The sequence below is a fragment of the Theropithecus gelada genome, chromosome 5 (genome assembly GCF_003255815.1).
Source record: "Theropithecus gelada isolate Dixy chromosome 5, Tgel_1.0, whole genome shotgun sequence".
Classification (NCBI taxonomy): domain Eukaryota; kingdom Metazoa; phylum Chordata; class Mammalia; order Primates; family Cercopithecidae; genus Theropithecus; species Theropithecus gelada.
In genome coordinates, this window is record NC_037672.1 from 79896884 (window position 1) to 79911315 (window position 14432).

Below are 14432 nucleotides of genomic sequence, written 5' to 3' on the forward strand. Positions count from 1 at the left end.
GGCTGAAGTGGAAGGATGGCTTGGGCCCAGGAGGTCAGGCTCTGGTGAGTCATGAACCCGGCACTGTACTCCAGTCTGCCAATAGAGTGAGGCTCCATCTCAAACAAAAACAAAACAAAAACGGAAAACGAAGTCTGGCCTTCTTCTATTAAGTTAAATACATGTAAACTAATTTCAGTAGAAGTAGAATAGGCACTCTAAAAAGAAACTGACTACAAGTTCCCATTTTTTATGTAGACAAGATAATTTCTATATTCAAAATAAACACAATAATCCTGTTTGAAAAAATGCTATTAGTGAAGCAATCAATGTTTAAACACCACTGGTTTGTTTGGATAATTAGCTACCCTTTTGTGGTGGTGGTGTTCAAAAAACTTGGTCATATGAAATAGAAGTGTAGTGCTAAATATAAGCAGAAACAAACCAGAGAATTCAAGGTTGAAATATGAACATTGTCTTCATTCTGATTATAGGCTAGCTTGTCATCAACGTAATAAAAGAGAGAGACAGAGGGTGTATGTGTGTATGATAGAGAGAGAAAAAGAGAGAGCGACAGACGGGGGAAGAGAGAGAGAGAGAAAAAAGAAACTCTTGGGGAAGGAAGATTTTCAAAGGTCTGAGTTCTGAACAAATATCCTTTTTTCCCTCAGGGTAAAAACAATGAAGGAGGCTGGGCACGTGGCTCAGGCTCCTAATCCCAACACTTTGGGAGGCCGAGGTGGGCAGATCACTTGAGGTCAGGAGTTCGAGACCAGCCTGGCCTACATAGTGAAACCCCATCTCTACTAAAAATACAAAAATTAGCCAGGTGTGGTGCCTGTAATCCCAGCTAATTGGGAGGCAGAGGCAGGAGAATCTCTGGAATCTGGGGGCAGAGGTTGCAGTGAGCCAAGATCGTGCCATCGCATTCCAGTCAGGGCAACAAAACAAGACTTCATCTCAAAACAAAAACAAAAACAAAAAAACAATGAAGGACGAGACCAAACATGGACATTTTCCCAGACTAGATCAGACACACACACACACAAACACACACACACACAACTGCAGCCCATGAATGCTGCTGAAATTATAGCAACATGATACAATAGTAATAATACGTTTTAAGAATGACTTAATAATATAACTCTAGTTATTTTGTAGGTCAAACAAGTTTTTGAAAGCTAATCTGAGAACTAAAACACGTTTTCAGAAAAATTTTTAATAGGAAAATGTGCTTCACAATCTTCTATAGAAGATTATTTTACAAGTTAAGGAATCTTAAACAAATACCTTTATATTATTAACAGTTGTCTTGGACTAAGGGAATTTTAAAATATTAAATAATCTTACCAAATGTTTCAATAAAGTAAAATAGCATCATTAAATTATAGCCTTGCAAAACTTTGCTTTTTTGACAATGATCTCAGCTTAGCTAACGCTTTATTTGGAAATATGCTTTCAGCATAGTGAGATTTTCTAAATGTAAAAGGGCATTTCAAAATGATTATTTTTATTCTTTAAGAAACATTTTTATATCAGTTTGGCAAAATGGATTTACATTTCATTCGGAACTGAACAGTGAAAGAGGCAATATAAAATAAGTAAAATGTACTTAACAAATCATCCCTCCATGAGGGCTGCTGGGGCTTTACTCTTTTCTGGAAGGCTGTGTGGCAAGAATCCCTTTTCTAATTTGATTGCCATATGGCCACACCTGCTGTTGTTTCTGGCCACATGCTGGCTTTCTCAAAGCCTTCTGTATTTCCTCCTCTTCCTATTAAGTACCTTAAAAATTTGCATGATTCCTGTCCCAGTTCACTGTGTCTATGTTAAAACACTTCACTCAGCCTTTAAGGTGGAGAAGAATATTACATGAGGTGTATGTATACATGCCTGAGCACCTATATCCTACCTCAGAGTTATAAGTCTGACCATTCAATGACATTTAGATACAAGGTAAAAACACTGTTTAAGGTGAGACAAAGCTAGAAGAACAATTTATCACACTAAACACACTGAAGTCCAGCTTGTGAATGGTAAGATAGACCCGCTATTGAAGAATACAATTTATCTGAAAATTGCCTTTATCTATCTAGCAACATTTAATTTTTGAAATTAGTAATTTGGATTGGACATTCACATTTAATTTTTAAGATATGGCAATTTATTTTTTATAAATGAAATTCAATCATTGTATATCATCTATACATTATGTTTATAAAAGTACTGTAACAAAAGACATAAGAGACTTGAGAAAGCAGGTGCATTCTGACCACACTCATGTTTATTTGAGGCCATAGTAAAAACCTTTTGATACTAGATATATCCTATAATTCAAAGAAACACTTGTCATATACCACAAACCTTGACTTGACCTCCTTTTCATTTATCTAATATAAATATGTTGTTGAAATTCATTTTGTAGTATAATTTTTTTCAAATAATAAAAGTAACATATATTGTTAGCTACATGATGAAGTCTTACTGAATTATACAAGTTTATTGATTTCAAAACTCTAAAGGACTAGTGTTAACCCACAAGAATAAGTAGTCTTTGTCCTTGTGAATTACTCTAGTTCGAAATATTAACCAAAGTTTTTTGGGGCAATGTAAATTAGCAATATGTTTGTTTCACTTTCTACAGGATGCTAAATCACAGACTGAATTATTCTTGATGAGTATTAAATGTAACCAGTAAACAATCGTTGGTTACTATTAGATGATGAAATTCACAAGGCTTAATCATAGCAAGTTGTTTATGAGAATTTTTAATTATATAATATCTTTTTCTCTGTAATATTTGCTGACATTGTTATATTTGTAATATATATATTTATATGTAATATTATATATATTTATGTATTGATGTATTATAAATATATTTTTATAAAAATATAATATGTAAATATAATATTCATATTATATTTACATATATATATCTGGCAAGATTGAGAGAATAAGAAAGGAATAAACTGGACAAGAAAGAAGGACAAGAAGAGAAAAAAGGGACAGATATATATATCAAGTATAATAAATCTGGTCCTCAGTTTATTGCATAATACGATTGTTAGGGATTTTTTAATGCCATTTTCATCACAGCACATTCATACATCTAATATTGAAATACTTTGCAAGCAAGTGCATGAATTTTAAAAAAAGGTTGGTGGAGTGATACAGGGATGCAGTGAAATCAGTGGTGGTCAAGACTAGCATTTGAGGTTCTGCAACAGTTTTGGATCTTAGAATTAAACACTACCTCTAATATATCAAAAATAGATTGTGTTGTCTTTATTTCCTCAACATGTTATAGTTTTTAAAAGAATTTCATTTTTTTTTGGTAAAATGCATACTACATTCTATGATGGACTATAAAGGTAAGAATTATAACTATTATAATTTATTAATACTACTAAATGTTGAGTGATTGCCATGGTCTCATCTTAAGATGATATCATAAGAATTGTGTACAAGAAGCCCCTGTGACACACGTTTACCTATATCATAAACCTTCACATGTACCTCTGAACCTGAAAGGTCAAAAAACAACAAACAAACAAACAAACAAAAAAACCAAGAATTGTAATCACTACTCTAGTGAATGGTTGCTTTTTAATACAATCTATTTTATAATTAAAAACAATGTTGCTGATCATGTCTGTATTTCTTCATTTGTATCAGCCAAATAATAGTACCAGTAATAATAAAAGTTCTAATTTAATAAATACTTATCTATGCTAGTCATAGATGTCTAGCATATGCTTTACATATATACATACTGTTTACATACAAATATACACTTTATGTATATACTCTGATTCATAAATACACACACACACACACACACACACACAGAGTTTCAAACGTTGGAAGAGTCTTGCAAGGTACTTACAACAACTCCCATTTATGGATTAGGAATGTGATACTCGGGTAAATACACACAGACACATAGATAATAAGTAGTTGAGACTGAATTTTGTTCTAGTCTACCTGACTCCAAACTCACTGTGGCTGTTAGATGTTTCTCCAGAGAATAAAGATATAAATTATAAAACAACTAAAGGTGTAGCTTGGTTGATAATTTAAAATTCTCAATGAGTAGGTGAGAAATGTATATGCTGTATATAATGCACAGATTACTGAAACAGTTCTCAAGTCAAAATATCAGATCTTTCTAAATATAAGGTCATCTCGATGTTAGTGAAACTTTTAGTATTATTAAACAGCTTCACTGCAATATGATTTATATATCATAAATCATTTATTTAACAGAGTATAACTCCAAGGTTTTTAGTATATTTAAGAGTTGTGAACCCATCAGCAAATCTAATTTTACATTTTCATTTTACCAAAATGAAACTCTGTACCCACCAAAAGTCACTCCCCATTTTTGACCTCCCACTGCCCTACAATGACCCATCCACCCTCTCCCCAATTTTAGCAACGACTATATTTTCTGTCTTTAAAGATTTGCCTATTCTGGACATTTTATATATATGCGAACATATAATATATAGTCTTTTATAACTGGCTTTAATCACCTAACATAATAATTTTAAGGTTTATGTATTTTATGGCATGTGTTAATACTTCATTTTTATTGCCAAAAAATACTCATTTAGGTATTTCACATTTTATCTTTGCATCAGTTGATGGACATTGGTTATTCCCATGTTTTGGCTAACATAAATAATGCTGCTATAAACTCTTGTATACAAGTTTTAACGTGGTCCTTAGTTTTTATTTTTTAGTTTTTGATAAATACTTAGGAGTGGAATTGCTGGATCAAAACTATGTTTAACATTTTGAAAATCTGTGGAACGATTTTCTGAAGTAGCTAGCTACATCATTTGACACTCCCATCAGCAATACATGAGGGTTCTGATTTTCCACATCTTCAACAATGTTTGTCACTACGTACTTTTTAATGTAGCCATCCTAATCAATAAAGTCATGCTATATTATACATGATGCTCTAGATGTCTAATGATAGCTGTGGAAGTTGTTATACTTCTTTGATTCCAATAAGAACTCAGGTCCAATATTCAATTTTAAGTCTAGCATTTCATTGCATTTTAAAAATAACAGTACAGTGGTCCTGATGATCTCTGACATAATTCTAGTATGGATAACTTCTTAATAGAAAAAAATTATGCTCAACCCAGAATTCTTGTATATATGATGATAATTTTATATGTTCAATCAATCATTGGCTTTCTGGATGATAAAATGATGACACAATAACCCTTCAGCATTTACTACACATACACATAAAATGCTCTTGGCCTTGAATAAAATAGTATATAAACATATACATGTACTCCCTGTAGACATATTGAATGACGACCTTCATATGTCAATAACAAATACTTCTCCATTATCTGTACTATTTCCTACTGGCCAAGCTATAGTCAAACACACCTGGTGATAATATTACAGCAAGGCAGATGCTTTACGTCAACAAAATGTTATAAGAACATTTTATAACATCATATAATCATTGCTTAGAAAAATACTCCTTAAGTGAAAATATGATTTTCTATGAATTTGAAATGCTAAGGAATTGTGAACAAGGTAATTAAATAAATCTATGCATATAACTTGCAGGTACCATCGAGTTCAATGTTCCTTAACTAATCTCTTTCTTGAATAATACTCTAATCTGATATCTTTAAAAAATCTATAATCACTTTTCTACCTACATGATTATGCTGGTTAGATGATGAAGTGAAAATAAGGAAGTCTGGGGTCTTTTAACTAACAGAGGAGAGATTACCCCTTTTAGAGATACTCTTAAACTAATGAGCTGGAAAGACAAATGTAAAATTTAATAGATAATTTACAGCAATTTTCAGATCATAAAATTTGATTTCAATTATTTTTAACAGCTTGGCTATTCTTCTAGTACTCAAGAATATTCTGATCGATTATAAATGTTCATGACTTCATCCACATATTTAGAAACCACTCAACAATTTTTTAGCCCAGATTTTCTCTCCTAGACAATTCTCTGGGCTTAACCCCTTCCCAGTGTCCTCTCTCCCTCTTCCTGGTACCCACTTCTAGTTCCTTCTTCCAATCCACTCATGATGGTAACCACTGCTTTTCCATACATGAGATTGAGTGGAAAATGCTATAAACTATCAATGTGATTTTTTCTTTAAATAAAAATTTACTGTTCAAACAGTTTGCATGCTTTGGTAATATTGGAATAATTAAAGTTTAAATGAAGTGATTAGTTTCAGGTCATAAAACCAAAGTATTTAGCACTGAATTTCCAAATCTGTCCCATTTGAATTATTGTTAAGTCAATGCCAGCCTTCGCTATAGTTTTCTTCTGACAGTATCATATTGATGTCATCCCACTGAATATCCATATGAATAACAGTATGAGAGACATAAAAAGATATAAGAAAGAGGTAAATGAAAATAAATGCCCATTATTAACAGTGCAATTTATACCTGTGGTCTACTAGCAGAGTTTTTTTTTTTTTTTTTTTTTAAGATTATTGTTTTTTAAAATGGATTTTTAAAATATCTAATTATTTTAACCAGATGTTATTCTAAGTACATTCTTGAATATAATGTCAGTACAGATAAAAAGGTTTTGTTAAACAAATAATGGCTCCTTACAAGCACTGCAAATTGATGGCAAATTAAGCAACTTCTCAGAATCAGATTTGTATGCTTTGTGTGTATGTGTTTTATATAAAATAATAAATTCAATAGCCCTAACAACATTTCATAGAAAAACGTCAAAATCCATCAGCCAGATGGAATATGATATTTATCTCCATATCTGTAAAAATAGCATTTATTTAACCTACGAAACAATTTTATCTCTGATTTTATCTCCTACCATTAATATAATTCTCTATATTTTAGAAATGTAAGGTATTATTATTATATTAAAGGTTTCAGAAATAAAGCCTCATTGTCAGTATAATAAACAAATACATTAAGAGGAGAGAAAAGGGAGATATGTCTATTATCTGAATTATTATAATAGACATTCAATGGTTTTATTCTAGATGTAATCTAAGTGGGCAAGACTGAAGAATAAAAACTTAAGAATCATGAAGTTGCAAAAACAAGTAAAAAAGATTTCCAAGACATACAATTTTACTGTATTGAGCTTAATAATAATTTAAAGAAAATAGTTAACAATATTTCTCTGATTTCTGGCTAGTTCCACTGTATTATAGGCTGTGGACTATACATTTTCATACTTGGAAAAATCAGTGTAGTACATAGGAAGGTGACACTGCAAACAAACAAACTTGAGACAGCAGAGATGTGTGAAAAAAAGATGCACGTGGTGAGCAGGGAGTGGGAAATGTCATATTAAATAAAATAAAAGCAGGCCGGGCATGGTAGCTCACACCTGTAATCCTAGCACTTTGGCAGGCCAAGCCTGGCGGATCATCTGAGGTTGGGAGTTCGAGATCAGCCTGAAAAACATGGAGAAACCCCATCTCTACTTAAAAAATACAAAATTAGCCAGGCATGGTGGTGCATGACTGTAATCCCAGCTACTCGGCTACTCCGGAGGCTGAGTCAGGAGAATCGCTTGAACCCGGGAGGCAGAAGTTGTGGTGAGCCAACATCGTGCCATTACACTCCAGCCTGGGCAACAAGAGTGAAACTCCGTCTCAAAAACAAAACAAAATAAAAGCAATGCACAACAGCAGGAGAAACTGGAACAAAGACAGTCTCGATGATAAGAAACAAGATATATAATTCTATATACAGAAATCCTTTGAGTTGCATAAAAATTAATGGCTTATATTTTCATTGCGATGCCTTGATTAAACCCCGATGGAAACAATCTGGTTCACTTCAACTTTTCAAGTAAACACCATGGCTCAGTACTGGTTCTCTTTTCAGTATCTGCTTCTTCAGTGGGCAAAACAGCACTGTATAGATGTTGGACTGCGTGAATTCCGAAAAAGTAGAAGTTAAACATTTTTTACATGTATTCTGAAGGCTTCTCTGTGGACAATTTATTTAAAATGTACAACAAGACACTAAAATGTGTTATGCCTGCCTGTGAAATAATTGAAATAATGAAATTTTCTCTATCTTTTCCTCTTTATTTTCCATCTACCCTCCCTTTTCTCTATATCTGTTTTGCTTCTCTTTGTGTTGGAAAAAGTGATAATTGCAAAACTGAACTGTTATTAAGGCTTGTTTTAAATCAGTGCCTGGGAAATAAATTAGCCCCTAGTCTCACACAGTAATAATGTCAGTAAATGAGAGCTTCCAGTTATGGTGCAGGAAATTAAAGCAATGATGGCCAAAGCTTTAACAAAGTCACAAGAGACTACATATTATTGATTCTAAGAAAAGATAGATTTCTACTATCCAAAAAATGACATCTGTCTCAAAGTAAATGACTAAAACACAAACCAAACAAATTGAATGAGTTCAGTAACAGGACAATTTCCAAATACCTAAGGAGAAAAAAAATAATGTAAAAGAAAAATATAATTTGGAACTTCAAGAGAGCAAAATGGAGCTACTTAGCAACAATATTTGAAATACTATAAGGTCACAGATAACTATATTACTCAATTTCGTGGTAGAAAATGCATTGAGAAAAATGTAAAGTCCCATGATCTAGGTGAAATGACTGCTAGGGGCTTTCTTTTTTGTTTCGATGAAAATATTCTAAAATTAGACAATAGTGATGCGTACATAATACCATGAACATCCTAAAAACAACTGAAGTGTATGCTTTAAAAGACTGAATTTTGTTATATGAATATATCAAAGATATTATTTAAAAAAACAAATAAATCTATATCAATCTAACACCCCTCCCCTAAGATATCTTTAGGGACAACCTCAGATAATGTGTTTTGTTTGTTTGTTTTTTGTGTTTTTTTTTGCTAATCCTAGTCTGTATCACAGATGTCACTGGAATCAACAGAAAAAAATCACAGACTTGATTACAATTCACAAAGGTGAGATTAAAAAAATAATAGTTATTGGCATATTTAGACAAATAGTTTTATACAGCCTGTCAGTGTACTCAAGACAAAGACTAGACAAATGGTTTTATACAGCCTGTCACTGTACTCAAGACAAAGACTCAACGTGAATAAGTCTTCTTTTAATTGTAGTGTTGGTGCCTAAAATAGCATAGTTCACATATGCTGTTTTAACTATGCTCCCAATAATTCTGGCGTCCTCTTCTTGTCGTTCCCTTTTTATGAATCCTCACTTCTGAGAAGCAAGCTGTTTTACTGCCAGCATGTTCAGACTGCTGATTGCCGGTGGAAAGTCATGAAATTTGGCTTATTAACTTCTGTACAAATTGAAGTTATCTAACCTCATCTGAGCCTTCACTGCTGCTTGAAAATCTTTTTATTAATATCTAATTGGCTCCTTAGCACATTTTCCATAGTCTTCATTTCAAAGCTTTTCAAATCCGTTCTCTTGACGTGACCTCACCTATTCACTCAATAGAAATCAGCATCTTTTACTTGATGGAAAAGTTCCTCTGCTTCAAAATGTACCTTGCCTGTCCTTTTCTTCACACTCACCTCAAAAAAGTGAGGTCATTTTACAGTTTCAAAAAAAAAAAAAAATTCCTAGTTTATTTGAAATAACCTGACTTGGTTTATCTCACATCTGCTACCAACTAACTCTATAACCACAGGCAATGCAATTAATTAATCTAGTATTTTATTTTCTCACCTGTAAAATTAGTGCCATGGACTTTGCAAATTCTAAGACCACTTTTATTAATAAATCAAGAGTTTCCTAATCTTGTGTTGAGTCTTGTGTCATTCTAACCCCCAAGACTTTTAGCTTTTATTTGGCCCATATGTACCATAAGGAATTTTCTCTCTACGAATCTCCTCCTATTAATTTGATTCTTCTCACCCTAGATATGCTTAAGACTTCATATTTAAAATCTTCCTTCATGATTATCACATAAGTTAATATTTTCACTATTTTTCAATCAACTTACTTCCAGGTGTACATAACACTATTACTACTGACTTATCTCTTCACACCTCCCAATTTGACTTCTGCTTCCAGTACTTTGCAAAAATGGCTGTTGCACTACTTGGGAGGCTGAGGCAGGTGGATCACTTGAGCCCAGAAGATCCAGCAGCCCAGGCAACATAGAGACCCCGCCTCTTAAAAAAAAAAAAAGACTTGTTTTAGAGGTCAAATGGTTTTTGTTTTTGTTTTTGTTTTTTACTTAAGTTAATTTTGACATAAAACACCACTGATGGTGGTTTTTTGTTTTAGTTTTGTTTTGCTTCTTAGAGATGAGTTCTCACTCTGTCATCCAGGCTGGAGTAAGGTGGCATGGTCACAGTTCTCTGTAATCTCAAAGGCTGGGCTCAGGCGATTCCCCTGCCTCAGCATCCTAAGTAGCCTTATAGACATGCACCACTGTGTCTGGTCACTGATGGTGTTTTGAAACACCATCTTGAGACTTTCTTCTCCCTTGCCTTGAATCTGAACCTCATGGTAATCTTTCTAAGCCTCTGCTTACCTCTTCTTTTTCTCTACTTGTAATTTTTCTCCTGAGGCTATGTTCTAAATATGATTATTCATCAGAGGTCTATCTTGGTTTACTTTCTAATCTTCTCATAAAACTTTGATTTACTCTGGAGATCTCAACTGTTATATGCATGTAGATTACAAACATATTTTTCTCTGAACTCCATGCTAATATGCTTCACATCTTGATAGGTATGTCTTAGCAATTTAAAGCTATGTTGAAAGCAAAATTCATCACTCTACATCAACGTCTACCCAGGAAAAAAGGGGAAAAAACACAGGCTGCCCCTGCTCCTATACTCTTTCTGTTGATGACATAAAAAGGCTTTCCAGTGACTTGAACTGACCTGTCAGGAAGAAGAGAAGCCAGCAATGTCAGGGACTGCACGATCCTATACTAGCACACAGCTCTTCATACAGCTAGTTCTTCCTTTGACTAATGTCTTAATGTTCTGAAGAAAAATAAAATTATGATCTCTTCCTAATTACACAAGGTTATGATGTGGATGTGGAAAAATTATACTGTTTTAAAACAGCATCGTGGTAAGTCTCAAGGTATCTTTTTCTTTTTACATCGTAACCAAAGTATAACCATGGATTGAATTATACACATTTGCTGCTCAGTTTCTTCATTTATTGCTGTGAGGTAATATAAAGACCTTAGCTTCCAAGAAAATCCAACACTTTTATTTCACCTAGATTTAAACAGAAAGAAAACAATAAACTTACACTTTATCTGTTCCATAACTCCTGTAGTCTACTGCAGCTGACACAGCCACAATGAGTGCAGGCATCCCATAGCCGACCAGATAAAAGTATTTCCTACGTGAATGTTCACTCTCAAAAACCTCCACCAGCATGATATAAAGCTGCACCCCCTCCAGGAACATCCAAGTGAAGGCAGCCAAGAAGAAGAAATGTAAGAGGGCAGCGAAAACAGCACAGGCAATCTAGGAAAAGGAATAAATGATTTAGTCAAATCACTACCACATGGGATACTGGTCAACTGCCATAAAACCAAATTAAATATTTACCGAAACTGCATTACAATAGGTCTGCAAAATAATCATCTAGGGAAGATTCTTAAAACACAGATATTAAAACTAACATACTTAAATATAATCTACCTTTGAAAACGGCCTTTAACATTAATAATGGCTTATGGATGATAGCATATCATCAGAATAAAAAAATATACTTAGGAAAAATTCTAATAAGAGTCTATGAATAACTATTCCTGAGAGATGAGCATAAATATTTTAAAATAGATTTTAAGAATTTTTTCTCTTGGCCATATTCATGAGTTAGAGTTAGAGTTAGAACATACTAACCGAGTAAGTTCTTCAATAGTCAATGAAAGAGAAACATTAAAACTAAGAGGAAAATTAAATAGTGTAGTTAGTTGCAGTCTTTTCATGATGAGATTATTACTGTTTGTTTGTTTCATGATGAAATTTATTAGTAATTGTTTATTTCTCCCTGCCTGGTATCAAAAAGGATTTAAGGTGGTGGTGGAAAATTCATGGTGAACACGAATAAAAATGGATCTACTTAAATGTTCCCAAACTGCTTTCTTTCTTTGATTTTTTTGTTATTGTACTAAATATTGGTTTAGACAAGCTTCGTCAAAAAAGGCAGCCAGTTCTCATTTTTGTATATTTTCTAAAGTACTACAATTTTCAGCTGACCAACTATCAATTTCTTACCCTTATGTCAGTTCCTGAATTCTCATTTCTTTGAGTTCTTGTTCCTTATAGGAAGCCCTGATTAAAATCTATAACTGCTACTGGAAAAGGGCAACAAACTTACAGAAGTTATCAGAGTAATAGAAATTCATTGGGGAGTATAATCTCTATGAAATGAGACAAAAGGGCAGGTGAAATTTTGGGTTACAAAGATGACAATGAAGGAGAGATCAGGAAGTCTTACATCTGAGGAGCTAGAAAGAAAGCTGGTCCTAAACACTACGTGGAGTGCAGAAAAGGACACCTCGCTAGCAAGGAGAGTAAAGACAAGTTTTGCTGAGCTGCACTCTACCCATGTTTTTCATATCAATCATTGTTCTCTATATTACTTGTTAGAAATGAGTTTTGTGTAGTCTGCAATATTTGGCGAAGTTTTTCATACCATATGTAACATCAGGAAACAAAAATAAGAATAAGGTTTCTAAATGAAAAGAAATCACACAGCATTTGAATTGCAAGCTAACAAGAGAATAAAATGATATATTCTTGGAAAATAACACAATTTTCCATTTCTTGCTTTTTTTGAGTTGGAACTTCAACTATTAATTTTTGTTATCATAAGGCTTTACTTTTTTGGGGAAAGAAATGTGTACTTTGATTGCTTATTCATAGGTATGCATTTATGGGGAAAGCTGTCACATTAGTATATGATACCCAATTAAAAATATAATCACCATAATTGTACCCTTTACAGTCATTAATCATGAATGTGTAATCACAAACATGAATCCAACTGCATTTTTATTGTAAAGTACTCCATACATATGGACACATACCAGAAAACAGCATTAAGTAAGCGAACTATTTATTATGCTCAAAAGTCTTCTACAAAATGAAACTTTTCTGCTCATTTGCAATTTTACTCATGATAAAAAACTTGTATCATGTGCATAAATCTTAAGTAAACTGAAACTGGCTCACAAAAATTATAAGTGGGCATAAAGTCTGTGTAATATTAAGATACTGTCTATTATTTACATTTTCTGTTTGGTTTTACCAACAGTTGACTAGTGCTGTTCTTTTTTTTTCTTTTCTTTCCCTTTTTCTCTTCCTCCTTTCCTTGATACGAGTAAATGTAGGGTGCAATAACGTGTAAGGTTAGCACTTAAAGACATGACCAGAACTCATCCAAATATAAAGTGCCAAACAAAAATTGGGAAGAGTTTACATATACTAAAAATGATTTGCAGGTTGTACTATTTTCCAAAATACATCAATTAGAAAAACTTATTTTAGACCTGCAGATTTTAATATAATATTGGCTATTTTTAAGGCATATTACAAACTTTAAAACATTATTCTATTAATTGGAAAAAAAGATATTCTTTCATTTTCTAAATAATTTTACCAAAGTTTCCTCAATATTGAGCCCTGTGGTTAAAACAAAAGAAAAAAAAATGACAATATGTAGTTCCTTAGAAAAACAAGTTTATGAAATAATTTCTGAAGAAATGTACATCTCCTTCATTGCTAATGGGAACACAAAATGGTACAGCCACTTTGGAAGACAATTTGTCAGTTTCTTTAAAGCTAAATATACTCTTACCATGTGATCCACAAATTGTGCTCCCTGGTTTCACCCAAAGGAGTTAAAAACAGGTCCACACAAAAACCTGCATACAAATGTTTATAGCAGCTATCTTTGTAATTGACAAAAGCATAACTGACATCTTGGAAGTAATATCTCATCAGACAATGAGATACTATTTAGCACTAAAAAGAAATAAGCTATCAAGTCACAAAAATGCAAGGAGGAAATTCAAATATATATGACAATTTGAGAGAAGCCAAGTCCAGGCATGGTGCTTCACATCTGTAATCCCAGCACTTTGGGAGGCTGAGACAGGTGGGTCGATTGAGTCCAGGATTTTGAGATCAGCTTGAACAACATGGTCAAACCCTGTCTACTAAAAATACAAAAAATTAGCTGGGCGTGGTGGCAAATGCCTGTAGTCCCAGCTACTCCAGAGGCTGTGGTGGGAGGATCGCTTGAGCCTGGGAGGTGGAGATTGCAGTGAGCCAGGATCATACCACTGCACTCCGGCTTGAGTGACAGAGTGAGACTTTGTGTCAAAAAAGAAAAGAAAGAAAAATGAAAGAAAGAAAGAAAAGAAAGAAAGAAAGAGACAGAGAGAGAAAGGAAGGAAGGAAGGAAGGAAGGAAGGAAGGAAGGAAGGAAGGAAG

At 33.3% G+C, this 14432-nt stretch overlaps 1 protein-coding gene across 3 annotated transcripts in view; it reads right to left on the minus strand.

Moving 5' to 3' along the window:
- The window catches only part of ADGRL3 (adhesion G protein-coupled receptor L3), an 868510-nt gene that overhangs the window by 84185 nt on the left and 769893 nt on the right, over positions 1 to 14432 (minus strand). For all 3 annotated transcript variants that reach the window (XM_025386284.1, XM_025386285.1, XM_025386286.1), the window contains one exon: positions 11233 to 11453. In XM_025386284.1, coding sequence (XP_025242069.1) covers positions 11233 to 11453 — 221 coding nt within the window. The remainder of the gene's footprint in view (positions 1 to 11232; positions 11454 to 14432) is intronic.